At 52.3% G+C, this 24,870-nt stretch overlaps 8 protein-coding genes and 1 non-coding gene across 9 annotated transcripts; 5 read left to right on the top strand and 4 right to left on the bottom strand.

Moving 5' to 3' along the window:
* Positions 1 to 1,691: 1,691 nt before the first annotated feature.
* Positions 1,692 to 4,243, top strand: NCU03011 (hypothetical protein; the record flags this gene model as incomplete). Its single annotated transcript, XM_960304.3, has 5 exons — positions 1,692 to 1,830; positions 1,945 to 2,043; positions 2,127 to 3,326; positions 3,401 to 3,527; positions 3,688 to 4,243. 5 exons carry the CDS (start codon positions 1,692 to 1,694, stop codon positions 4,019 to 4,021), a joined length of 1,899 nt encoding a protein of 632 aa, XP_965397.3. The 3' UTR covers positions 4,022 to 4,243.
* A 1,014-nt stretch (positions 4,244 to 5,257) lies between these two features.
* NCU15058 lies at positions 5,258 to 5,331 on the top strand. Its single transcript has one exon. It is a non-coding gene; the product is annotated as a tRNA-Val (tRNA).
* Positions 5,332 to 5,466: 135 nt separating this feature from the next.
* Positions 5,467 to 9,463, bottom strand: lys-3 (lysine-3). The gene is made up of 2 exons (XM_960303.2): positions 9,042 to 9,463; positions 5,467 to 8,968 (listed from the first exon to the last, which is right to left on the bottom strand). The coding sequence occupies exons 1-2, from the start codon at positions 9,327 to 9,329 to the stop codon at positions 5,732 to 5,734; spliced, it is 3,525 nt and encodes a 1,174-aa protein (XP_965396.1). The 5' UTR covers positions 9,330 to 9,463; the 3' UTR covers positions 5,467 to 5,731.
* A 3,419-nt stretch (positions 9,464 to 12,882) lies between these two features.
* NCU03009 (zuotin) lies at positions 12,883 to 14,701 on the bottom strand. Its single transcript, XM_960302.3, has 2 exons — positions 14,311 to 14,701; positions 12,883 to 14,236 (listed from the first exon to the last, which is right to left on the bottom strand). The coding sequence occupies exons 1-2, from the start codon at positions 14,602 to 14,604 to the stop codon at positions 13,193 to 13,195; spliced, it is 1,338 nt and encodes a 445-aa protein (XP_965395.3). The 5' UTR covers positions 14,605 to 14,701; the 3' UTR covers positions 12,883 to 13,192.
* Positions 14,702 to 14,839: 138 nt separating this feature from the next.
* On the top strand, positions 14,840 to 15,683 carry NCU03008 (hypothetical protein). Its single transcript, XM_960301.2, has 3 exons — positions 14,840 to 15,039; positions 15,124 to 15,297; positions 15,365 to 15,683. The coding sequence occupies exons 1-3, from the start codon at positions 14,982 to 14,984 to the stop codon at positions 15,466 to 15,468; spliced, it is 336 nt and encodes a 111-aa protein (XP_965394.1). The 5' UTR covers positions 14,840 to 14,981; the 3' UTR covers positions 15,469 to 15,683.
* On the bottom strand, positions 15,489 to 17,041 carry NCU03007 (pre-mRNA-splicing factor slt-11). The gene has a single exon (XM_960300.3). It carries the CDS (start codon positions 16,888 to 16,890, stop codon positions 15,733 to 15,735), a length of 1,158 nt encoding a protein of 385 aa, XP_965393.2. The 5' UTR covers positions 16,891 to 17,041; the 3' UTR covers positions 15,489 to 15,732.
* A 385-nt stretch (positions 17,042 to 17,426) lies between these two features.
* On the top strand, positions 17,427 to 19,302 carry erg-4 (ergosterol-4). Its single transcript, XM_960299.3, has 2 exons — positions 17,427 to 17,981; positions 18,059 to 19,302. The coding sequence occupies exons 1-2, from the start codon at positions 17,740 to 17,742 to the stop codon at positions 18,954 to 18,956; spliced, it is 1,140 nt and encodes a 379-aa protein (XP_965392.1). The 5' UTR covers positions 17,427 to 17,739; the 3' UTR covers positions 18,957 to 19,302.
* Positions 19,303 to 20,265: 963 nt separating this feature from the next.
* On the top strand, positions 20,266 to 22,596 carry ace-3 (acetate-3). The gene is made up of 2 exons (XM_960297.3): positions 20,266 to 21,066; positions 21,290 to 22,596. Exons 1-2 carry the CDS (start codon positions 20,689 to 20,691, stop codon positions 22,049 to 22,051), a joined length of 1,140 nt encoding a protein of 379 aa, XP_965390.1. The 5' UTR covers positions 20,266 to 20,688; the 3' UTR covers positions 22,052 to 22,596.
* On the bottom strand, positions 22,341 to 24,438 carry NCU03003 (hypothetical protein). The gene is made up of 4 exons (XM_960296.3): positions 24,237 to 24,438; positions 23,568 to 24,056; positions 23,402 to 23,501; positions 22,341 to 23,334 (listed from the first exon to the last, which is right to left on the bottom strand). The coding sequence occupies exons 2-4, from the start codon at positions 24,023 to 24,025 to the stop codon at positions 22,993 to 22,995; spliced, it is 900 nt and encodes a 299-aa protein (XP_965389.2). The 5' UTR covers positions 24,026 to 24,056; positions 24,237 to 24,438; the 3' UTR covers positions 22,341 to 22,992.
* Positions 24,439 to 24,870: the final 432 nt, after the last annotated feature.

The raw sequence follows: 24,870 nt of genomic DNA on the forward strand, positions 1-24,870 counted from the left end.
TCTGGGCAAACTGAGCTGTCTCGTGCTGAGCAACAGCTAGAGATATGAGCGACGATGGTACACTGATAATCCAGCACACCGAGACTCGGAAAACGTTCGGACTCACCCGCGGTCTCATTCAACTCGGCATATCTCGATCTCTAATGAATCAGATACTTCAACGTCATGATCTACGTACTCCGGCCCTGTCCAGCTGGCTGTGCAGAATAATGCTATCCGGCTATATTGACTGTCCTCATGAAACCGAACAACAATCGAACCAAGACGGGAACGGGTAACATTAGAGCAGTGTATCAGCCCATGGCCTCTATCAGGCTGCATTGCAAGCTCTTCTACCTTCACTCTGCAGACAAGCATCACCTTAGGAGGTCAAGCCCATCCTCCAACTGGCCATTTGCCTTCAAAACAGGGACTTGTTGCCACCGCACGTGTTGGCAATCGATAGCACTCCCAACGATCAGGGCTCATGACCTTTTCGGATGCCAACATTGAAGACCAACGCTGTTGAGTCTGCCAATCAACGGGGATAATACCGAGAACCAATCTACGCTAACTCCATCATGTAACCCATCCCACGCCATGGGGCTAAATTGAGACACTTGCGCAAACGACATCACCTGGTGAAAGCTATGTCAAGACTACCTTGTAGCAGGACACATCCGACAGGCAATGGCACGTGAAGCAGGACGATCACATGAACCCGTTGCATTGATCTCGCAACTGAGCCATTCTAGCAGTGTAACTCCGCCCTTTCTGCTTCTTGCGTGGCATCACCTCAAAAAGCGAGTTCTGGGACCACAGCTTGAGCGTGGTATAATAGGATCGGTTCCACTTCTTACCAGTATGAGTAGATCGGACGCCGACCCTTTGTGCTATGATTCCATTCACAAACTACCAAGCGTGAAGCGGGATCCTCGCATGTCAAAGTCAATGGGTATGTGCTGGAATTCAAAGATCCAGAAAGGAAACGATCAGCCAGGACGACACTTGAGTAGTGAGGCTCTCCACCGCTCATACATCCCATTGTGCAGTGTACTGTGCCCTTTTACGCGAACGAACCAACAAGTTTCTCTCATGTCCCTGTTGATCTTCGTGATGAGCACATGGGTACATCCGGATGTGTGCACCTGGAAACCGGGGAGCAATATTGACCCACCCTTCTCGACAACACCCTCAGCCCAAATTTCTATTGGTCTTCTTCCAAATACGGTTTTCTGGTACGACATCCGGTAGCACTGGGAAACTCCTTGTATGCTTGGATGTGGGGTCCATTGAGTTCCATTTGCTCTCCGAGAGCAACAGGTCACTGTTCATCGTTCATGACGCTGTTCTAGCTTCCGGGCCTGCTAGCGGTTGACGTTACAGATTGAGTGACTCCAGCCATTTGAGTCTATTCTCTTTGCCTTCTGATAGGTACTTCCTCATGATGTTCAGCTTGTCATCTTCATGGCACTCTCAACATACACTTGTGAGGAAACGTCATGCCGGCTCTCGGAGTGTGATAGCCGAGCCATCGGATCCAGGAAGACACATCCGCACGGGGGTCTCTAAAAACCTAGGGAGAATTAACATCTAGAGGTCGAGTCGTCTTACAGGAGTATTTAAGACGGTCTAGATACCCCCTTCCATAACACCAAGTGGACATAACTTCCGAATCATCACATCGCGCCATTACCATTGCATTATTCACCATGAGCCGTCTCAACCTTCTCAGCCGTCTTTCCAAGAAAGGACGAGAGCGTCGTGATGTTACTACAATGAGTGATAGCACTAGAAAATCATCACAAGAGAAGACATCCTCCGAATATCCAGCTTTGAGCTCCATCAACTGTAAGAGCATATTCAACCTAGCTACCTTTCCCCACATTGCTTCACTCACCCTCTGTAATTCCAGGAATCAAACATGTCAATTTGAGCTAATCTGAGCTGACATCTGGCGTACAGTCCCATTCTCGGGTAACAAGCGCCTTACTCCAATCGAGTCACCATACAACAAGCCAGTGGAAATGATACGCAAAGAAGAGTATTCTCACATGAACAGTGGTAAGTCCGGAAGCTCCGGAACATTCTCCTTCTCTACAACTATCTCTTCTTGTTGTTCTTAGCTTCAATCTAACGGTGACTAGGTATCTACCTTGATCACAGTGGGACTACCATCTACGCCCAATCGACCATCAAGCGTTTCGCCGACAAGATGCGCGCTAACCTCTACGGTAACCCCCATTCTGCCAACGAGCCTGCCAAGTTCTCCGGTGAAATGGTTGACTCGGTACGCGAAAAAACGCTCCGTTTCCTCGGCGCTGACCCACGCCACTTTGACCTCGTTTTCGTCGCCAACGCCACCGCGGCCATCAAGCTCGTGGCAGACTGCTTCCGTGATCTCGCTGAGCAGACCCGTGCCGGCTCCTTCTGGTACGGCTATCATCGTGATGCACACACCAGTCTTGTTGGCGTGCGCGAGTTGACCAAGGGACCACTTAGCCACAAGTGCTTTGAGAGTGACGCCGAAGTCGAGGAATGGATCGAGGGAAGGAATACCTTTGGTCAGCAGCCCGGTGGTCTTGCTCTCTTTGCATACCCCGGGCAAAGTAACCTTACGGGGCGCAGACTTCCGCTCACATGGACAGGGAGGATCCGACACGACAGAACGAAGAGGCTACGCAATACCTACACCCTTCTGGATGCTGCAGCGCTGGCTATGACCAGTCCCATGTCATACGTCTTCGAAGACCCTGACACCGCACCTGACTTTACTTGCGTGTCGTTCTACAAGATCTTTGGTTTTCCGGATGTGGGCGGGCTCATTGTCCGTAAAGACTCCGGCCATATCCTAGCGCTGAGAAAATACTTTGGCGGAGGCACCGTCAGTCTGGTCAGCACCATTGGAAGCGCATGGCATGTAAGCAAGGGGTTGGAGGCCTACACCCATGACGATGGGAGCGAGCACGTCGGCGGTCTACATGAGGGTTTGGAAGATGGGACGCTCCCCTTTCACAGCATTTTGGCATTGGGCGAGGCAATTGATGTTCACAAAGAGCTGTTTGGAAGCATGGAGAATGTTTCTGCCCATACGTCGATGTTGGTAAAGAGACTGTATCAAGGGATGAAAGCGATGCGGTATGAAAATGGACAACAGCTTTGCAAGGTCTATCATTCGGGCGATGAAGACTTATGGGAAAAGGGGGAGGGGGATAAGGTGTACGGTGACGCGAGGGTGCAGGGCGCTACGATAGCCTTCAACGTGTTTAGAGAAGACGGAACGTATGAGAGCTATGCGATGGTGGAGAAGATGGCAAATGATGGGGGGATTTATGTGAGATCAGGTGGTGAGTTTGTCTTCATCCCGCCCGGTTTCCCTTGCATATACGCTGAGATATACTAACACTAAATTTCTATACAGGAGTTTGCAACCCTGGAGGAGTCTTCACAGCTCTTCAGTACGAACCGTGGCAACTGAACAGGGCCAAGTCCGCCGGTCATCATTGCGGCTCTAACGGGTTGAGCGTCATTAATGAGCTTCCTACAGGGTAAGTCCACTCCGTTGTTTACAAATTTTCATGCCCTTCTCTCCCCTTTCTCTCTTCCCCTTTTTCCTAGCCGCATTTTCTGCCTCAATCCTTTCATTCCTTTTACCCCGCTATCAGGAAACATCGCACCAAGCCCAGCTAACACCTCCCTCCCTCCCAGTGTCGTCCGAGCCAGTCTAGGCGCAATGAGTACCGCCCAAGACGTCAATGCCTTCCTCGACTTCCTCAAGAAGAACTTCCTCGAGAAGGGCCTTCCCACACCGAAATCCAATATCAAGAGGAAGAGACAACAAGCACAAAACTTGCTCGGCAGTATCTCTTCTGCAGCTATGGCAACAGCAACTGTGGCTACAAATGGCGAAACAGAGACAGGGACAGGGACGTCTACTGTTATCTTGCCGCCGTCGCCGATTCCCACTTCAGTAGGGGAGGAAGGAGTAGTTACGATGAAACCGAAGGTACTGGGGAGGGTCGGTAGTGCTATTTCTATCTAGGGGGAATAAGTTCTTTCAAGGGACGGATATGCCGATTAATGTTAATGCAATGGTAGGTAGGCAGACGCTGGTTGGGACTTTGATATTGGTGTTGGGATCAGGATCATAGGATCAGGCTCAGTTATGTTTCGCTTTGGAGTTCTTTCCTTTCAGTTCTCGTTTTTTCTTCTTTTCAATTTCCTTTGACCTATGACGTTGCCGTCATACTTATGTGCCATTCATCTACATATATTTGTGCATTTTGCAGTCGCGCATTACGAGATTGTGATTGGGCAGTGGCAATTTCGGTAACACCTAGCTTGCGTGGTATCATGGTCGAGTGTGCCATCAGCGGTATTGGCATAAAGAGAAAAAAAAAAAAAAAAAAAAAAAAAAAAAAAAAAAAAAAAAAAAGAAAGCTGCAGATACTGTGTCGGGGTTGATTCCAGTGTCTATGGTGGCGGTGATCAATGTCCTTTATTTTGGGATGAGCAGAGTAGGACAGGATCGTTTCCACTTATCAGGACTGGAATCGTCTTCTTCCCCTTGCCACGGGTAGGTCTTGTATCGATCTATCTATCCATACCATAGCGGAGAAATACCTAAGGGATAGGAAGTTCTTCCAAGATCAAGCATCTATTCTAGATAACCGGTTTGGGTCAGGTGCTTCAGGGAGACTTCTCCATTCTTTACATGTTCGCCCTTCGACCTCAACTTTGAGTTAGCGGCCTTCTATAACCGCTGTGAAAGACCGTTAGGCTTTTGGAGATTTTTTTTTTTCTTTTTTTTTTTTTTTTTTTTGAGGATACATTACTAACCAAACAAAAGGCCTCCCCAACTGCCTGGTCCAAATAATAGCACATAGGCTAGTAGTGAACCAGACTACCTCAAGAATTGTAGCTTAACCAGATGCCCCCTCATCAACCCCAGAAGACGCTCTAATGTTTTCGCTACGGCATATACGTACTTTCCATCGTATCGGCAATAAGTCAACCCATAATCAAGGAACGTCAATATCAGCGACATTCAGTTTGTCTGCCTTCAATGTCTTTCTTGCCGTCACCGATGGTTGAAGAACAGATGGTATAAAAGGTATGAATCCCTTCTCAGTAAAATTGTATTGGTGGTGGTAACAGGTCATCTACTAATGGTAGAGTGTCCACGCCGTCCAGGTGTCTTGTGTCATTACCGGCTGGTGGGTTAGTGCTGCGTCTGGAAGTATATAGGTACAAAAACAAAAAATTAATAATAACAACTGGTCCGATGGTGTAGTTGGTTATCACGTCAGTCTAACACACTGAAGGTCCCCAGATCGAGCCTGGGTCGGATCATTTCAAATGTTTTCATTTTACTTTTTGTTCATTGGAACTCGGTGCTTTGCATATGGAAGCCCTTTTTTTTTTTTTTTTTTTCTTTTCTTTTACCTTCCTTACGTCATGCTGGACTTCATTATTTTCACTGTAAGCTTCCTGAAATGGCATCTGAAATTCGAAGTCACCGTAAGCACTGAGCTCGTTGTTAGAGTGCCTTTGCGGCCTGACCATGACTGTTGTCGATTATTGACGAGCCATATACACTATATATATCGAGCTCCGTACCAAGCTCTGTCCCTTAATATTCCGCGAATGACCCATTCCGATATTCCCATTCAAAGAAAACCACGCCAAATGCCTTTTGCTTTTCTCTACCCAGATTCGCCGAAATTTCATACAACCAAAATGGAGAAATTGCTTAGTGAGCACCACCACGACCACCAGTAGCGCCAATGGCCAAAGCCTTGAGAACCTCAGGCTGCATCTGGGGCAGAGGACGACCTCTCTCGGTGGGCTTAGGAACATAGTTGATCTCAGAGAGGTAAGCAAGGAACTTGCCAACCTCCTCCCTGCCGATACCGCTACCAGTCGAGTCATCAACGCCAGTCCACTTGTCAGCATCAGCCTTCAGAACAGCCACGGCGTTCCTGTCGTCCATCTCAGGGGCGCGAGTGTTGGCGGGAAGGTCGTTCATGCAGAAGTGGTAAAGAGGCATGAGAGCGTGCTGCTCCTGATCCTTCACCAAGGAACCAGCAGAAACGAACTTTTCCAGCTCGGCCTTCCACTCCTCGTAGCTAGTCTCGGGAGTCTTGTAGCCGTAGTACTCCAAGATGGCGAGGTACTCGTTCATGCGGAGACGAGGATGGGCGGTGACGTGGATGACGTGCACGCCGCTGGGAATGGGGTTGAGGGCGGCAGCCACAACGGTGCGGGCGACGTGGTTGACGGGAACGGCGTTGACAGTGTTGACAATGTGGGGACGCGAGGAAATCTGGATGCAGCCCTTGAGCATGCGGACCAAGAAATCATCGACATTGCAGACACCGGTGTTGGCATCACCCAAGATGTAGCCAGGGCGGACAACGGAACCCAGGAGACCACGCTTGCCGGCTTCGCGGACAAGCTGCTCAGAGACCCACTTGGTCTGACCGTAGCCAGTTCCGAGACCAGTGCGGCTGCCCTCCATATCGTCGGACTCCATGATGGCACCCCGTCCGGTGCTCGTCTGCTTGTCAGACAGGTCGAAGTAGTAGTCCGTGTCGAGGACACTGGTGGAGCTGACGAAGCAGAAGGCCTTGGGCTTGCCCTCGTTGCAAAGCTTCATGGCGTCAACGGTGGACAAGACGTTGGCGGCCATCATGTCATGATAGCGCTTGACCCAGTGAACAGTGGCGCCGTTGTGAATAACAACATCCACCTTCTGAGCAAGATCCGCCCAATCGGCATCATCGATGCCAAGGTTGGGCTTCGCCAAGTCACCGACGACGGTGCTGAGTCTTCCAGTCCACTCATCATTCCAGAGGCCGTAACCCTGGAGAGAGCGACGGAGACGCTCGAGCGCCGCCGTAGAGTCCTTGACACCACGGACGTGGGCAATCAGCTTGACCGTGCGGGCTGTGCGGTCAAGGACGTCCTTGACCAGGTAGGAGCCGAGGAATCCAGTCGCACCAGTGAGGAAGACGGTCAACTCCTCAGAGCCAAGAGCCGCGGGATCGGCCGAGAGATACTTCTCAGGAAGCTGAGCCAAAAGCTCGTCCAAAGACTTGGCGTACTCATCCTGACCAGCCTCGGCAGTGACGCCGCTGGTCTCCTCTCCGAGGAGCTTGTCGACTTGGGCACAGAACCCAGCGAGGCTAGGGTGCTCATAGAGAATGTTGATAGACACATCCCTGCCAATCGCCTTACGAATGTTCAGGAGGAACTGTTGAGCCAACAAACTGTGACCGCCCAGATCGAAGAAAGAGTTCTCACGCTTGATGGTCTGGGGGTTAAGGCCGAGAATCACATCAGCCCAGAGCTGGGCCACGGTGCGCTCGGTCTCGGTAAGCGATTCCCAGTTCTTGAGGTCCTCCTCGGAGGCATCCTCAACACGCTCAGCCACATCGGGGAAAGGAAGGTTCGGCTTGTCAACCTTGCCGTTGGGGTTCAGAGGCATCTTCTTGAGGACGACATAAATGGTGGGGACAGCGTAGGTAGGCAGACGAGCGCCCAGGTGATCGCGGATCTCGGCCTGCATGCGCCTGTACTTCTTGAGGTAAACGGTTACGGGACCCATCTCGACACCCTCGTCCTCGACGTCGGCGAGGCCACGGACCTCGAGCCACTTGAGCCATTCCTTGTGCTCGGGGACGATGTAGCTGACAAGAGTCGCCTCCTCGTTACGATCTCTCCGCACAAGAGTCTTGCAGTCACGGATAAGAGGGCTTTGGCTCAAGTTGCTATCAATGTCGTTGAGCTCGATACGGAAACCACGGATCTTGACCTGATCATCAGCGCGGCCGACACATTCGACATCTCCAGACTCAAGGTAGCGTCCAAGATCGCCAGTGCGGTAGAGTCTGTCTCTTGGACCCTTGTAGTACTTTCTCCATGGCTCGTTCTTGTTAAGCTTGGCATCCGCCTCAACCCACTTGTTGTTGTCGACGAACCAGTTGTTCAGGAACTTCTGCTCGTTGAGAGCCGGGTCGCCGAGGTATCCTTCGGCAAGACCGGCAGCACGAACGTATATCTCTCCAACCTCGCCAACCTGGCACTGCTGCTCACGGTTCTCCCGGTTGACGACCAGGAGCTGGACGTTTTGCATGCCCGTGCCCGCAGGGACGGTGTCCTTAAGCTCTCTTTCGAGGAAGTCAGGGTCCCTGTTGCGGCTGGGGATCTCGAAGTAACTGACGGCACGCTGGGTCTCGGTAGTGCCGTACATGTTGATGATGTTGGCATTCTCAGCCAAGCGTCTCAAGGCGCGGCAATCACGGGTGGTCAAAACGTCGCCGACGAAGAAGACATGCTCCAGGCTGGGGAACTCAGCGGAAGCGCCGCCCACAAGAATCTGACCCATAGCGGGAGTCAGATGGGTGACAGTGGGCTTGTGCTCCCTCATCCACTCGGCAAGCTTCTCATGCTGGATATCCTCACGGGATGGAACAAGAAGCTGGGCGCCAAGGAAGAGAGGGGTGAAGATATCGCGCTGTACTGGGTCGTGGGCAATGCCGGAAAGGAGGGTGTATCTGCTCTCGGACGAGAGGTTGAAGCGCTCGGCCATCCAGCCGAAATACTTGACCAGACTATAGTGACGACCGAGGACACCCTTAGGGCGACCCTCACTTCCGGAAGTGAAGGATAGTGTGGGGTTCGAGTCGGGACCGACGATGACATCGGGAGGCGCGGATGCCAATTGCCTTACTTCGGCAAAGATGTCCTTGCCATCGACCTCACCACCGTAGAGGAAACCGTCGTCGCGGAGGCGCAGATCTGGTACGTCGGTCTTGAGCTTGAGCTCGTCGTCAATGTACTTCTGGACCAAGGGGGCCAATGGGCCGTTCTCGTCTGTGGCACGGCCAATTCGTAGGAGCGCATTGGGCTGGGAGACCTCGAGGTAGATCTGCTGTCTTGCCGGAGGATAGGCAGGATCGAGAACTGTCATGGTCGCGCCAGAAGCCTATATACGCAAGGCACAATGTTAGACAGGACTGCGGCCGGCGCCATGGTATCACAGAGGCAGTGTTACATACCAGAATACCCATAAGGGCCACCACCAAGTCGACGGACCGATGGGCCCAAATCATGACGACATCGCCATTGGTGATGCCGGCCTTGTGCAGATACCAGGCTAGCGTGTTGGAGGCTTCATAGATCTGGCGGTATGTGAAACGTCTCTCTGGTGTTGAGGAAGTCTTGGTCTCGACGACGCATGTCCTTTGGGGGTGTGCCTCGGCGTTACGTCTGAAGTGCTCCTGGATGGAACCGACATACCCGGACCAGTCGAGGTCGATTGTGGGATCGGGTAATACAGACGCCATTGTGATTGTGTTTTGTTTGTGTGTCCGATCTGCGTTAGAAGCCAAGACGAGACCGAGAAGGGTTTTAAAAGGGCCAATTGGTAGAGGTAGAGTTTCTTGGAGAGAAGTAGCGCAAGAACAGCGCCGACTTCGCGATATTTTATTTTCTGGACGACTGACGCCGAAAGATGAATCAGAGGGCCTAAAAGTTTAGCGGGCTGGCTAATGCGACAGTGTGGGGCCGTCAAAAATCTACATAGGACGTACACGATGGGAGCCAGTCAAAGCCTCGCTCGGGTTCGCTAAAGCTTGGCCAACTACCTACATTATCGCAGCCGGATAAATCGACTGTGTTTGATGGATAAATCGACTGTGTAGCTTCTCGCGGGCTACACCCCAAGTTAGTGTTAGGGTTAGTGGTTAGGGTTAGGTGTTAGGGTTAGTTCCGGGGGTGCAGGGGGCCGGCGAGAGGCCCCCGCGTATGAATGAGAGTTCAACGTTCGAAAAAAGGTGGTTTTGAACTCTGGTTGTCGTCGTTCAAAATGATGTCTTTTGGTGATGGTTGCTGCTGCGCCAGAGGGAATGCCTAGAAATGCCAAGATTTTGGTCTTGGCTGTCAGTTTGTATGGGCTCCACACAGCGGATTCATCTGGGCACACAGTCGATTTATCCGGCTCGACATTATCTCCAAAATCATCACTTTGAATCGCCACAACGAATGTTGAAAACCACCTTTCTCGAAGCGCCAAATTCCCATTCACACGTGGGGTCTTTCATCGGCCCCCTACAACCTAGGGACTGACCCTAACTAACCCTAATCTTTGATCTTAACCGGAGGTGGCTTGTATAAAGCTTTACTCCACGCAGTCGTGCTGGCCAACGATACAACAGTGGCGTTAGCCGCCTCGAAGTTTGGTTACTTCAGTTCCAAGTGTGACTCAATGGTGCAACTTTGTTTGGCTTGAGAATGCTCCAGGACTCCGACGTCGGCTGGGGGATGCTAAGTCTAACACAGTCATCGGGCATCCGGTCTGGAGCTCCAATCATAGCTCCATAGCGAGCATTATTGTGGAGATGTAGTGGAGTCAACCCTGTGAGCCCCTCCCCCACAACTTTAAATCTTGAGCCATGAGCTTTTCTCTTGGCCACAACTTCCATTTAGGGGACCCTGCCTCGCATGGTCAGCCATATCTTTTCGAGGTTCTTCTTTGTGCTGGAAATGGCTTCAAACTCGATTTTCTTTCTGGGATGAGTCAGAATGGTGAATATCATCAAGCAAACCCCGACAGACGAGCAACAGCCATCAACATTTGGAACACATGCACCAGATACTTTCCTTAACCCAAACACAATCAAACAACTTCCATCCTGATCATTTCTGCGATGGATTCACTATGTACATTGCGCCATGTTGAGCATCTCTGCCCAATTTAACGGTTTGAATCACCAAAAGCGAACTGGGTCAGGCATCAACTGAATAGCATCTACGCTCCACTGCCCGCTGTATTTTGTGTCCCTAGTAGGAGCTGTTGTTTTGTATCTGAAGGCTTATTAAGCATGTCGGACAAGGTTTTTACGTATGGTCTCATACAATATTATCTTGCCGATTCGATGAAGCATTTCACCCGAGTCATGGTTCTATCCGAGACCTCATGCGCGTAGCGACCCACGCTCTACCCACGGCGCCTCTTCACTTTCATTCATGACTTTCTTTAACCTTGTTTCCATTTTTTGGCATAAAATGCCGGAGGGCTGTTCTGCCACCCTTTGAAAACGTGTAATTATTTACCTGCTACGTAAATCAGTAAGCTGGAGGCTCCTCCCCTCCACTTGGCCTCTCACATTGAGGCGTCGGTATGCCGGTCGCTCTCCAGACGTAATTATCCAGTACGCGTGGGAATGAACCCGATTCGAAAGAGTCTTAGATGACCTTACAATCCTGACAACTAAGGCTTCTAATTACGCGGGTACATTTATGATCATCGATGGCTGATAACTTCACACGCTAGGTAAGATGGGAAGAGCGTAACTGGCTTGCCTGACTCTGAAGTCTCTTGGGGGCTTTTCTTTTCAAAGCCAACACGTCGTATGCTATGATCCCCTCTACTAGCTTTTTCCAGATCGCTCCTGATTAGTAGTACTGCCCGCTTCTATAGCGAAGCGTGTCTTGATCGCCTCTTTCTATTTGGATATAACATGAGGGTACTCGTCGTTCTTATCGGGCGTCGAGTGATGAAGCATAACGGTGCCCGTTTTTACATCTGCACTAAGATACCAATGAAACTTGAGGGGGCCATTGAGCAACAGCAGTATTGCATTGCGTCACTTCTTTGACTCGGACTTCATGAAGGTTTTGCTGCCAAGTCCAGATAGCCGAACGCAACAAGGAGAGAGGTAGGATGGTAGGCTCTTGTTGATAAGATCCAATAGCGAAGCAACTCTTGTGACGATTGTGCTCATAGACTATGAAACAGTTTACTGAAGCCATCGGCAAAGAGATAATGTTTGAGATGACATCCACAGCTTCACGTTAGAAACGGGTACCAAACTCTTAACAAACAGTATCCAATGGCAAATATTTAATATGATGAATTCCAACTACGGTAGCGATGCATAGATTTACAGCCCATAAGTGCTGTAAGCTATGATGCCCTTAACGCAGATCCAAGACTAAGTGACCAGTTGATCACCTCTGCCTCAGATCGTGCTTGAGAGAACAAAAGCTTGCACACTGACTTGGCCGCCTAGTTATCGTCCATCAAGCTCCTGCTCTACAGCCTATGGCTTGACGAGAGTGAGATAAAATGAGCCTCAGGGCTTCTCAAAAGCCCTTGAGAATGTTGATGCATTGTCTTTAGAAGGCTAGTTAGTTCATACCTACCAATATCAAGCATACCAGTATTCGAAGAAGACATTGTGAACAAAGTCTAAACATTGTCCGAAACAGTGACCACTGCACCATGTCCTTGGGCCCAAAAAGGCTTAGTCCGCGGGACGGTCCGCTGTGGAGTTCATCGATTGTCGTTCCCGTCGGCAAAAGCTGGGACCCACCTGCGCACTCTACACTAGGAACCGCAGGTTTTGGCGTACTACAGTACCTACGTACATGGACTGAGAGTGAGTTCAAGCTTGACATCTGATCGAAAATTTCCGGAAATCGAATGGCTCAGACTTTCCGGGAACAGTACACCTAGGAGTTCAAGGTGGCTGTACCTCAGCTTTGCGATCAACGGTTTGAAGGGCCCTGGACTTGTTCCCTTGCTTAGCAGTGACTTATATGTGCCTTGTGAGCTTTCCTTCTTGTTCTTTCCATCTGATAAGAAATGTACCTGCGTCGTCGGCGAAACACGCATGTAATCGTGAATTATGTACTTAGTTGCATCTGCCACATGCGCATGTGATGATGCTTTTACAGTTGCCGCTCAAGATGGCATGTACAAGCGTGCTTGTGCATGAAGCTTTACCGTACTAAAAAGGACCAAGACTGAGCGAGCAGTAAAGCATTGTTATGCGTACCTGCGTATGGAATTATGATTGTAGCCGGATAGGGGTAGATCTGTCATTCTTAGCAGTAGGTATTGTTTCTCAGGATTTATCCGAATCGTTGAAGAGATGATCGAGCCTACCGGCCAACTCATGCGCTTCATCATCAGAGTTTGGACCCACTTTCAACATCACAGCAAGTAGGGATCTCTGTAGCAGTGACAACCAGAGATACGACATCACACGTCGAAGCAGAAGTTGGCTGGCGAGGAAAAAAGTATACTCCATCTCCAATGGTATCAGTCAACAACTCTGTTTTTCTCCAGGTCTAGATTCTAGTAGTGATAGACAAACGCCAACATGATCATTCACTATTATCTCATGACTCGGTAAGAGATCATTTAAGCAGAAAGAGCCTTGAGGTCACCGGCGTTGATCTTGCCGGCACCGACAAGGCGGGCGGCCTCCTCGTTCCAGACAGCCTTGATCTCGTCAGCGACCTTGAGGTTGTTGAGCTTGCCAGCGAGGGCAGCGATCTCATCGGGATCGATCTTGGCCTGGATAAGCTCAACGTCACCGAGAACGGCATCGATGGTGGCAACAGAAGCATCGCCCTCAACGAAGTAGTTGGCATCCTTGACGGAGCCACGGAGGACACGCTTGTTCTTCTTAACAGCGTTCTTAGCAGCCTCCTTGGCCTTCTTGCTTGCCTCACGGTCCGCCTTGGCCTTCTCCTCGGCCTCCTTAGCGGCAGCCTCCTCAGCAGCCTTCTTGGCAGCAGCCTCCTCAGCGGCCTTCTTCTCGGCAGCCTCCTTCTCGAGCCTCTTCTTGTTCTTGGCGGCGTTGGCCTCCTGGCGGAACTTCTTGATACGCTCATCGGCGGCCGAGCAGTCATCGAGCAGCTTGCGGAGACGAGCATTGTCCTCAGCCTTTCTCTTCTTGCGGGTGTTGAGGTTCTTGCGCTCGGTGTGGCGTCTCTGGTCGCGGGACTCGCTGTCATCGGGAACATCCTCATCGAGGTACTCGAACGACCTCCAGCTGTCGAAGTTGTAGAAGAAGTTGTAGAAGTTCTCGACCTCTTCGCGGGTAGAGTTCTCGTTGCCGAAGCTGGGGACGGGCTGGGTGTTGCTGAAACGGCCCTCAGCCTTGAAGACGTTGCCCCAGAGCTTGTAGAAGTTGCCCTTTTGGAGCTGCTTCTTGGTGGGGGGTTCGACATCGGCTTCCTCATCAACAGAATCGAACTGGCGGCGCTTGATGGGGTCGAGGAGGACCTCGGTGGCCTTCTGGATGCACTTGAAGAAGTTGTCGTCCTCGGTGCGGCCAGCGGCGGCCTTCTTATCGGGGTGGTGCTTGAGGACCTTCTTGCGGTGAGCGCGCTTGATCTGCTCCTCGGTGGCCCTCCAGCGGTACTTGGAAAGGCCGAGAACCTTGTAGTGATCTTGTTGCTGTATACGGGGCAATCAGGTTAGCTGTCAAGGTCTTGCGTGGCGTGATACACCATTACACGCTGAGCACTAACCTTCCAGTCCTTGGCGTCGCGAGAGAGCATCATGGGGTCCTCGGGCTCGCTGAGGTCGCTCTCATTGTCCTCCTCGACGTTCTTGGCACGCTCCTGGGCCTGAATACGGTCATCCTCGGAGAAGGTGCGCTTGTGGCGGGCGCGGCGGGCGTGGGCGAGGAAGTGAGGGCCGACGGGCTCGATGGTGCGCTGGGTGGCCTCGTTCTGGGCAATCTTGCCGATGGGCTTGAAGTCCTTCTCGGCGGTCCAGCCCTCAGGGAGGGTGGGGAGAGGAAGGGGAACCACAGTAGTCATTTTTGCGGCCGATGATGAGGATGGTGATGGTTGGGTTGGGAGACAGTGACAGGCGCAGGAACCAGAAGCTTGTATAGGCGGGGCCCCTCTGTTGTCTTTTTACCGACGGAATTCTGGAAATTTTTCGATGGCTAAGCTCCCCACATCTTGCTTATCGACCGCCAATCACAATCATCGCAACTCCAAGTCCACTCCGGCCGGCAAGCCTACCCGGTCCTGGGCGACATTTTTGGAGGTCGCATTGCCGTCACTGCAACTGTTTCCAGACAAGCCTTGAATCTTTTTGTTAGACCGGAAGTTGGCGATACAATACTATTTACTTTCTTTAGAACCTGCATTCCCTTGCATGACCCTCGTTTACCAGCAGTATTGTCAACATGTCTGCCCTTCAAGCCTACCGTCACCTCATGCGCGCCGCGAGAGTTGCCTTTGATGGTACGATGTTCCCCTGCAGTCTCCTTGGTGCATCCGCCGGCCCATGTAGCTCCCCGGACTGACCGGCATGTGCCACTATCTTAGGCGATAACCGCACCCTTACGGCCGCCTACGAGTCCATCCGCCGTGGTTTCCGCGAGAACCAGAACGTTCCCGCCAACGATCCTACGATTGCGCCTGCGATTGCGCATGCCGAGGAAGTTGCCAGCTTTTTGAGATCCAATGTCGTCCAGGGCCGTAAGGACGGCGAGACCTACAGTGAGCGAAGTCTAGGGGTGCTCGAGTCATATACAGAATATGGTTGCTGACTCCATGTTCGTTGCAGAGCTACGGATTCACCAGGACACCGAGCGCGGCGACAACGATACCATCAAGCTAGGCAACCAGACCATCAAGATCGGCGGCGAGCAGAAGTGCTGCTCGGCATAAGTGAATACAAAACCATGGTTGGATAACACAAGGATTTTGGAAGCTCAAGTTCGTGAGAACGTAATGGGACAACAGGACAGTGCCGTTGCCCGTGTATATGTATAAATCATCAATGATACCCCTCAATGTAGAAAACTAGTGGAAGAGACCATGCGATATCAGGAAATGCAACGTATCCGAGATACCCTGAGCCCAAACCCCAAATCATAATAGCCTCCGAACGCCTTGCAATACCATGATTAATAAGCACTTTTCTGACCCCGCTTAGTTGCCAGAGAGACTGGCGTACTGTACGTCTGCCGCACCGGGCGGCGCTGCGATAGTGAGGTTAGATGCGTCGTCTTTCTGCGCTCCTGATGCGCCACCCTGGGCATTTTGTCCCCCGATCGCCTTTTGGCCACCTGTCTTTTGACCACTGCCAAAGGCCGACCGACCATCTCGTAGCATCTCCGAACGCTGTTCCTTGTTCATTGTTCCCAACGCCTTGGGCACGCTCCATCTAACTCTCAAGGGGCATCCGGCAATGACAGCACGGCCTTTGCACTCCGCTGAAGCCTTCTCAGCAGCCTCCCGAGTCTCGTAGTTGACGAACGCGGCATGCGACATGTGCGACACCACCAGCGACTTGATCTTTCCGAACGCCTTGAAGAAGTCGCGAATCTTGAACTCAGGCAGATCATCTTCGATACCGGTGACGAAGAGGGACATTATGCTCTTGTCGGCCGGTGGCAGCCAGTCCTTGGGTCCCGGAGGAGGCGCCGGAGCTGCGTTGGGTCTTCGTCCGCCGCCGGGTCTGGCGCCAGCAGCTGCGGCCGCCCTGGAATCTCTCGTGCGAATCGGACCAACCCCACCAACACCGGCTCCCACAGCAGGATTGCCTCCCGTCGCCCGTCCTGCGCCACTCGATGATCCGTTAACGGGGTTACCCTCCTCGTCGACCTCCCTGCCCTTCCTGAAATAGGGCTTGCTTTGTGCCAGCCTCCTAAGCAGCTCTCTGGCTTTTTCGTCCGCCTTCTCGTACTCCTCTACACCAGCTCTTCCTTCTTCAATCGCGCGCTCGTTGTTTTGGGCAAAGTACTCGCGGTTGATTTCGCTCTGCGGTCCGGGGGCCACAAGTTCGAGGGCCTTGTCTCTGATGATGATGGGCAGACCGAACTGAAGATCGAGGATGCAGCATTGGCAGGCGTTCTTGAGGCGAGCGCAGGTGAGGCAGATGTTGGTGCGCTTCTTGCGGGCGTGAGCGCGATCGGCGGCCCAGCTGAAGACGGTGAACGGGCGGGTGCAAAGCTTGCATTCGGCACCGTAGTCTTCCTTGAGCATTTTGACGTAAGGGTTCTCGGGCAGGCAGTTTTCGCAAACGGAGGGGAAGTCGGTCGCCTCCCAACCGGAGCGGTTAAGATCGTGTTTGATTTGCGGCGGCATATCGGGATCGATGCAGAATTTTGATGAGTTGAATACGCGTTGAAGGTCGAATAGTGACGCGATGGTTGGCGGCGGGTGGTGTACGCAGTGGTGATGATGATGATCTGGAAACTTGCGACTTTCAACGAACGGTGACCTGCGTAAGTTCGGGCCCTTCTCTTTCCTTGTCCAGACGTTCACGGTGCTTATCAGAACTCTTATCAATCAATGTGGCGTAATTACGCCACGTCCTCTGTTACACGCGTTACGATGTGCGCGTAAGAAACTTGGCCGTGGCTTAAGCTCAACTGAGCATCCCCCACAAGTCGGATTGGTATTCGTATTCGGGATTTTGAGTGCACGGGCGCGGGGGGCGAGAACATCCCGAACCTTCACGTGGATTTCGAATTCGAATTCGCATGTTTCGAGTGCTTCTTCACCCAATTCGCTGGCGCCAAGTTTCAAGGTCGCAACGGTTCAACCCGAAAGCTGAAAGGGGGGGTGGATCTTTCAGATTGGCCGACGCCATTCTGTGGGGCGCTCAGACCAATTGGCGATTGAGATGCGCCTATTCTGTGGATGGACTACAGCAGCTATCGCATGCTATCGTTGTACACCCTGGCATAGCTCTTATCCAGGGGTAATTGCAAGGTGCCAGGGCAGCAGCACGAGGAGGAGGAAAGGGGTCCGGGGTCGTGGCCTTTTTTTTTGTTTATATTGGAGGATCCCGACTGACCGCAACGTGTTGTTGTCTTCTGCTTGTTCGTGCCAATCCCATCTTCATTTCTTCCCCTCATTCAACAACTCGCGAGATCTTCGCCTTCCTCCGCAATCCTCTCCCCGTTCAACACCATAATTCACCCCGCCAAAATGCCTTCCACCATTGCCCTCGAGAAGGAGGACCACCAGCGTGATGCTGAGTTCAAGAAGGTCATGCACGGCGACTCGGCCAAGGCCGCTGGCGGTGTCGCTGCTCTGCTGAAGAAGAACACCGAGGCTCAGCAGATTGCCGTGGACGAGTACTTCAAGCACTTCGACAACAAGACTGCCGAGGCTGAGACCCAGGCTGATCGCGAGGCCCGTACTAAGGAGTACGCGACCTTGACCAGACAGTGAGTTCCCTCGCCTTGCCTCGCAAGATTCTTGCTTTGTGCGAACACGTGGAGACTGACAAACGCGTTTCCTGCAGCTACTACAACCTCGCGACCGATATTTACGAGTATGGCTGGGGCCAGTGCTTCCACTTCTGCCGTTACTCCCCCGGCGAGTCCTTCTACCAGGCTATTGCCCGCCACGAGCACTACCTCGCTGCCCAGATCGGCATCAAGAAGGACATGAAGGTTCTCGATGTCGGCTGTGGTGTCGGTGGCCCTGCGCGCGAAATCGCCAAGTTCACTGACGCCCACATCACCGGCCTGAACAACAACGACTACCAGATCGACCGCGCCACTCATTACGCTGTTCGCGATGGTCTCTCTGGTCAGCTCAAGTTCGTCAAGGGTGACTTTATGCAGATGTCCTTCCCCGACAACTCGTTCGATGCCGTATACGCCATTGAGGCCACCGTCCACGCTCCTAAGCTCGAGGGTGTCTACGGCGAGATCTACCGTGTCCTTAAGCCCGGCGGTACCTTTGGTGTCTATGAATGGCTCATGACTGACAACTACGATAACGACAACGTTGAGCACCGTGACATCCGTCTCGCCATCGAAGTCGGCAACGGTATCTCCAACATGGTGACCATCAGCGAGGGTCTCGCCGCCATGAAGAACGTCGGTTTCGAGCTCGTCCACCACGAGGATCTTGCCGATCGCAACGACCCCATGCCCTGGTACTGGCCCATTGCTGGTGAGCTCCGCTACATGCAGAGCTACCTCGACTTCTTCACCGTCGTCCGCATGACCCACACCGCCCGCCGCATCCTCCACGGTTTCGCCGGCATCCTCGAGACCGTCGGCCTTGCCCCCAAAGGTACCAAGAAGACCGCTGACGCGCTTGCCCGCGGCGCCGATGGCCTCGTTGCCGGTGCCAAGAAGAAGCTCTTCACCCCCATGTACCTCATGGTTGGCAAGAAGCCCCTCAACTAAAAGAAAGAAAAAATGTGCTTGAAACGATACCCCATATAATCATTTCCATTTCTTTGTACACTGTTTTAGGCGGGGATATAAGGTTTACATCAGGATCATCATGAAGCGGATAAATCATAATGACACGGAGGGACGGCCACAAACTATTGCATTTATACGCTGATTTAATCAATAATTGCCGGTCACGCCGGGATTTTTGTTCGAAAGATTAGATTGGCTGCAGCAAGAGCCAGCAAGAGACCGGACGTTAGAGTTGGCTAGGTAGTTTACGACGTCGTGTACAATGACCTGTATGAATGAACCTAATATACTCTTTCTTGACTACCACTTCTTTCAGGCACAAAGCAAACCGCCCCTTTCATGTTTGTTTAGTGAATCGTTGTTGGACAGGTTTTCACAGCCAGTGCGCAACGCCGAGGCCCAGACGGTAAGTATGATGAGCCCGAGTACTAACATGGTAGCATTTGTGAGACACCGACTCCGGCGGTTCATCTCACTCACTCACGGTGTTCCTGTTCATCTGCGGCGCGGCTTCGGCGCATTGTGTATTTGCCCCAACGGACTTTGCTGTATCGGTTATAGTAACGTGTTAGACAGGTTCTTGAGATACAAACCTTCTCCAACTCTAAAGGGGCCGGCAAGGAGCACATTGGTGTCTTTTTGGAAGCTCAAAACCAGGCCTGAACTATGAATTGTATCAGTTACATCAGGTCGACGCATTTCTATCAAAAGGGAATCGCGGTGCTGATAGCTGGGACCCTTCAGGCTATGACGAGCCTGACGAGGTCTCATGCTAACGAACGCCGCAGGGGTGTATCGGAGAGGAGGGGCAGCAATCCACTTTCAACGCCGTCAGATCCACGACGACAAGGCAAAGAGTTGCCGATGTTTTCCTGTGCCAATGCCGCCATATATTTGTAATGCATCTTCGCCCTCACTTAGTTCCCATTCATTAAAGTCTCTGAATCACTTTGAGGGATGGTAAATGTGTACTTTGCATGCTGCCAATCCTGTGAAAGCTCCGATGCCAGCCGGCATTACCCACTGCTTATGAGCTAAACGAGCTTGCTTATCGTGAGCGACGCGGGATCGTGAGGGGAGTCGCGGCGTTGCAGGGTTGTCTCTCCAAAATCGATTGCCTCCGCAGCTGTCATTGCAGTGGGCCAGGGCTTGTCGTCGAAGGCGTGCAGGGTGTGTCGAGCCAATTGAGGGGCCAGGACACGCGCGAAACTGTCATGGATGGCCCATTTGCTAGGCCTTTTGTAAGCTAGCGCCGAGGAAGCGTTGGGGTTCAACGCTCCAGCTGTGAGAAAAAGCTCGAGTGCGGCGCGGCGTAACTAACGAAAGCTGGATCCAAGCTCCCTATCTTTTGATGGCGGATGGTGCAAGGCCCAAAAAAATCCCTCCCGCTCTCTGGCGAAAAAAAAAAAGCTGCGCCTGCTTTTCTGGTCATCATCATCCCCAACCTGACACTTTGCTCTCAACAGTCAGCCAACTGCCTTCTTTCCCCGTCCTCACCTCTCCCTTTCCCGGCTCAAAGCACAAGTTGCGCGCTGCAGTCGACACCGACGGCAGGAAACTACTAATCCGCAACCCTCCATATCCAAACCCCTTCCTTCCAATTACTCCGCACTGTCGGCTAGTCAGTGCACTGCATTATTCTTGACCTGAGTCGGGACACCCTCTTTTTCTCCATATTTTCTCCAATCCACGAACAACCAAGCACCCAGCCATGTCGCGCTATCTCCGACCCGCAGTCCGCCTGGCTGCCACGGCCTCGCGTGTCCAGGTTGCCCGTCCTGCCGCCCCGTCCTTCTTCAAGCCCGCCTCCGTGGCCGCTTTCCAAAAACGGACCTACGCCGATGCTCCCGCCGGAACCAAGGACTACACGGTCCGTGATGCCCTGAACGAGGCCTTGGCCGAGGAGCTTGAGGCCAACGACAAGGTGTTTGTCATGGGTGAGGAGGTTGCTCAGTACAATGGCGCATACAAGGTCACCAAGGGCCTACTAGATCGCTTCGGCGACAGGCGTGTTATCGACACACCCATCACCGAGATGGGCTTCACTGGTCTCGCCGTCGGCGCTGCTCTCAGCGGTCTTCACCCCGTCGTAAGTACACTCTTAAGAAGGGACCCATCGTGACGCACACACCGGACCAGCCATGACTCGTAGAAGCTTGGATTCATCCTAAGCTATACCTCCAGCCCTACATCAGTTCAGCCCTATGGCTGCGACTACGCCCATGATAGTAACGACGGCCAGCAGCGGAACAGAAACAAACATTTAGCAGAAGCACACAAGCTGATCATGTTCCTTCTTCCCCAACATCTAGTGCGAGTTCATGACCTTCAACTTCGCTATGCAGTCCATCGACCACATCGTCAACTCTGCCGCCAAGACGCTCTACATGTCCGGCGGTATCCAGCCCTGCAACATCACCTTCCGCGGTCCCAACGGTTTTGCCGCCGGTGTCGCCGCCCAGCACTCGCAAGACTACAGCGCCTGGTACGGTTCCGTCCCTGGTCTCAAGGTCGTGTCCCCCTGGTCTGCTGAGGACGCCAAGGGTCTGCTTAAGGCGGCTATCCGCGACCCCAACCCGGTCATCGTGCTCGAGAACGAGCTCATGTACGGCCAGGTCTTCCCCATGTCCGAGGCCGCCCAGAAGGACGACTTCGTCATTCCCTTTGGCAAGGCCAAGATCGAGCGCGCCGGCAGCGACCTGACCATCGTGACCATGTCGCGCTGCGTCGGCCAGTCCATTGTCGCCGCTGAGGCTCTGAAGAAGAAGTACGGCGTTGAGGTTGAGGTTCTTAACCTGCGCTCCATCAAGCCCCTTGACTTGGACGCCATCCTCAAGTCCATCAAGAAGACGCACCGCCTCATGACGGTCGAGTCCGGCTTCCCCAGCTACGGTGTCGGTGCTGAGATCGTTGCCCTGGCTGTTGAGTACGGCTTCGATTTCCTCGATGCTCCTCCCCAGCGTGTCACCGGTGCCGATGTCCCTACGCCCTATGCCCAGGGGCTCGAGGAGATGGCCTTCCCTACTGAGTCTCTTATCGAGAACCACGCCGCCAAGCTTCTCAAGCTTATCTAAGTGGCTGTATAGGTGTGATAGGGTACGTTGGGTCTAGAAAAGACACGGGTAGGATGGGAAAAATACAAAAGCTACAAAGACTTCAGATGATTAGACTTAGCTTTTGAATGTAATGATTGTGAATGCATTTGCGAAATGGCCTGGTGAACATTTTGTGGTTCGGAGCTGTATGTGTTGGAGAAATGGGTTGTGGAATACTGATGTCTTTCTCTGTTTTTTCTGTGCGCAATTCCTGTTTGATTACAAAGAGACAATGGTGACCTCGACAAAAGAATATCTGGACTGGCTAATCTGATGAAGTGATCATCAGATTGTTATGGTGTCTTGCCCGTCTGTCATGGTCATGAGCATCACAGACCACACCATGATGGTACTCACAATCAGATAAATCATGACGACGGCTTATATCTTCGCTATTTTGACGTACATCCGGTCATCCTCCTCTGTAACGACAGTGTCCTCCGCCCGGTCAGAGGCATATGCATAACCTGAGATACATGGTGTAGTATTTCTTCCAGAATCCGATAAACGCTGATAATACTCGCACCAGTATCTTTAGTATTCTTCACCTTCCTTCGATGTTTTCGCTCGGGTATCCGGGTATCCCTCTCTACCAAACTGTGAAATGCAATAAACATACGTGAGCGCTTTTCTTTGAAACCCCCACAAAACAAAACAAAATCGAAAGGCAACTGATCCGCCCATTTGATTCCGGATCGCTTGGTTTCGTTGTCCCCAGATTCTTCACGTATAACTCCTATCAGACCATCTATGCGTGTCTCTTATTAGATCATAAGGTGAATGAGAACCAGCTCAGACCCGAATTCCGGAAATGGCGAGCTTCCAAGCTTAAGAAAGCACGGAGAGATGCCTGGTTGAGATTGGCGAGTTGATCTTGGATTGAGGCATACGCATCTGGGAACAGTGACCGTTCACTCCTGCTAGTGCTGAATCTGGGACTCTCCACTGCACGGTCCAATACCACCGACAACCATTTTGTCAGGATTCTGGCTGAAGAAGGTCGCGGCCGCTTTGCCCTTAGGACATTGCTTGTTCGGGTTTCCTTCATCCTTGGTAACCATAACCTTGGTGCAGGGCGTGAACTTATTCGCACCGTCGTACATCCAGCCCGCGCAGCCCGGGTCACCGTTGAAGCAGCGGTTGCAGCACTCCTTGCCGGAACTGGCTGCGTCGTAAGTGGCCTCGTAACCGCCGACCTCGGTGCCCATCCAGGCGAGGTGTTCGATGAAGGTGCTGGTGTCGGTGCATTGCTTGGCTAGGTTCTATAGACAGTCCTGTTAGCTGGAAGTCGTTTGTGACGAGGGAGTGATAAGGTGAAGCTGAACTCACGGTTGAAGTCGGCGAAGCTGTGGGCAACGTCGAAGTTCCGGTCGACAATAACGAAGGTTCGATCGAGGAAGTGGCGGAGGCCGTGGACTCAGGAAGCGTACTTGTTGATGTTAGCGATGTGGACGTTCCTGGTGGATATGGATCATTCGTATGGAGGACAACAGACTTGTGGTGGTGGCCATCAAGCATGCCCAGGGCTCCGAGAATGGCCAAGATGACGGCGATGATGCCCAGGGTAGAGATACCGCCAATCATCCACCATAGCTTCGCGATTTTCTTGTACCATGGCTTGTCGCTAGGCGGAACCCAGATGATCTCGGGCTGCTCATCCGCGGTATGTTGAGACTCCTTGGTCCTGAAACTGCCTCCAATGCTCGCAAGATTGGTGGCTCCTCCATTTCCCCCGCTGTTGGGATGCGCCTCTTCCAGCAAGCCGGGGTTTTGGTCGTTGTTGGCGACACCGGTGCTGACGACGAACTCGGGAGGGGGATTCGCCCAGGTCTCGGCGAACTGGTAGTCCTGGCCGTAGGATTTGAACGTCTGGCTCTGTTGCGAAGTCATCTCTGGACGAACTTCCACAGCTGGCTGGTCGCTCGGCCCAGCGTTGCGGCCTTCTGATGCCATGGTACTGATACTCTGGTGTAATGTCCTAATCCTGGGCCCTGGTCAGTTGGCAGACCTACAGTTCTTTTGAGGGATTGCAGAATCCAGTGGAAAAGTAGATGCGAAAGTAAGAGTTGGATAAGGACCGCTGATGTGGCTTGCAACAGACCGCTTAGATGTCGTAAGAGGAGTCACACGGGGTCCTGGGGGGTGACGAGCGCTGTCTTCTTACCTTTTCGTCTCTACAAAATCACCTCGCTGGTCAGAATAGAGGCGGCAACAGAGTCAAAAACCGTCGGTGCTTCGCAGTAACGTTGTGACGGGAACAAGTTGAGGTATGATATGGAAGCACCACCGGTTTGACAAGCCCCTCGTCCCCTGGATTTCTGGCCGTCCGTAGGTTCTAGGTGTCGGTGGCCGTGGGTATTTCCAGAACGAGTGGTCCGGGCCCAAAAACGTCCCAGGTTTGCGAGAATATCGGGGATGGTAACGTACCGGAAAGATTTGTTTGAAAGTTCTAGGTCACTTGGCGAAGTGTTCCTTCCTTTCCTGCTGCTGAAATAAAGTGGAAGTTAGTTAGTTCGTATGTCAGCTTTCCACTTCCATCCGACTGAAGTGGAAGTAAGTATCAAGTCGGCAAGAGGGGAGGGGTGGGAAGGAAAGGAGGAAAGGGTGTCGCAAACACTGACAAATTTGGTGGTGGGTTGTACTCTTGACTTCCACTTCACCCACCTCAGTTATGGATCCCGTCCAAATGATTTCGAGGTAAAGGGTCAATGTCGAATGGAAAAGAGGGAAGATTCGTAGTGTGCACCGATAATGGAAACGTTGACTGAGTACCTCTACCGATGGTGTTAGCGTGTAAC

Source organism: Neurospora crassa, linkage group I (assembly GCF_000182925.2).
Source record: "Neurospora crassa OR74A linkage group I, whole genome shotgun sequence".
Taxonomy (NCBI): Eukaryota; Fungi; Ascomycota; class Sordariomycetes; order Sordariales; family Sordariaceae; genus Neurospora; species Neurospora crassa.

Excerpts from the sequence above, each read along its gene's own strand:
- lys-3 (XM_960303.2), bottom strand. The coding sequence starts at position 9,329 with ATGGCGTCTGTATTACCCGATCCCACAATCGACCTCGACTGGTCCGGG. Across the intron at positions 8,969-9,041 it reads TGGCCCTTATGGGTATTCTG|GCTTCTGGCGCGACCATGAC; the intron begins GTATGTAACACT and ends TTGCGTATATAG.
- NCU03009 (XM_960302.3), bottom strand. The coding sequence starts at position 14,604 with ATGACTACTGTGGTTCCCCTTCCTCTCCCCACCCTCCCTGAGGGCTGG. Across the intron at positions 14,237-14,310 it reads GCGACGCCAAGGACTGGAAG|CAACAAGATCACTACAAGGT; the intron begins GTTAGTGCTCAG and ends CCCCGTATACAG.
- NCU03008 (XM_960301.2), top strand. The coding sequence starts at position 14,982 with ATGTCTGCCCTTCAAGCCTACCGTCACCTCATGCGCGCCGCGAGAGTT. Across the intron at positions 15,040-15,123 it reads CGCGAGAGTTGCCTTTGATG|GCGATAACCGCACCCTTACG; the intron begins GTACGATGTTCC and ends CCACTATCTTAG. Across the intron at positions 15,298-15,364 it reads TAAGGACGGCGAGACCTACA|AGCTACGGATTCACCAGGAC; the intron begins GTGAGCGAAGTC and ends TGTTCGTTGCAG.
- NCU03007 (XM_960300.3), bottom strand. The coding sequence starts at position 16,890 with ATGCCGCCGCAAATCAAACACGATCTTAACCGCTCCGGTTGGGAGGCG.
- erg-4 (XM_960299.3), top strand. The coding sequence starts at position 17,740 with ATGCCTTCCACCATTGCCCTCGAGAAGGAGGACCACCAGCGTGATGCT. Across the intron at positions 17,982-18,058 it reads TACGCGACCTTGACCAGACA|CTACTACAACCTCGCGACCG; the intron begins GTGAGTTCCCTC and ends CGTTTCCTGCAG.
- ace-3 (XM_960297.3), top strand. The coding sequence starts at position 20,689 with ATGTCGCGCTATCTCCGACCCGCAGTCCGCCTGGCTGCCACGGCCTCG. Across the intron at positions 21,067-21,289 it reads TCAGCGGTCTTCACCCCGTC|TGCGAGTTCATGACCTTCAA; the intron begins GTAAGTACACTC and ends CCCAACATCTAG.
- NCU03003 (XM_960296.3), bottom strand. The coding sequence starts at position 24,025 with ATGGCATCAGAAGGCCGCAACGCTGGGCCGAGCGACCAGCCAGCTGTG. Across the intron at positions 23,502-23,567 it reads CTTGATGGCCACCACCACAA|TACGCTTCCTGAGTCCACGG; the intron begins GTCTGTTGTCCT and ends AACATCAACAAG. Across the intron at positions 23,335-23,401 it reads CAGCTTCGCCGACTTCAACC|AACCTAGCCAAGCAATGCAC; the intron begins GTGAGTTCAGCT and ends GACTGTCTATAG.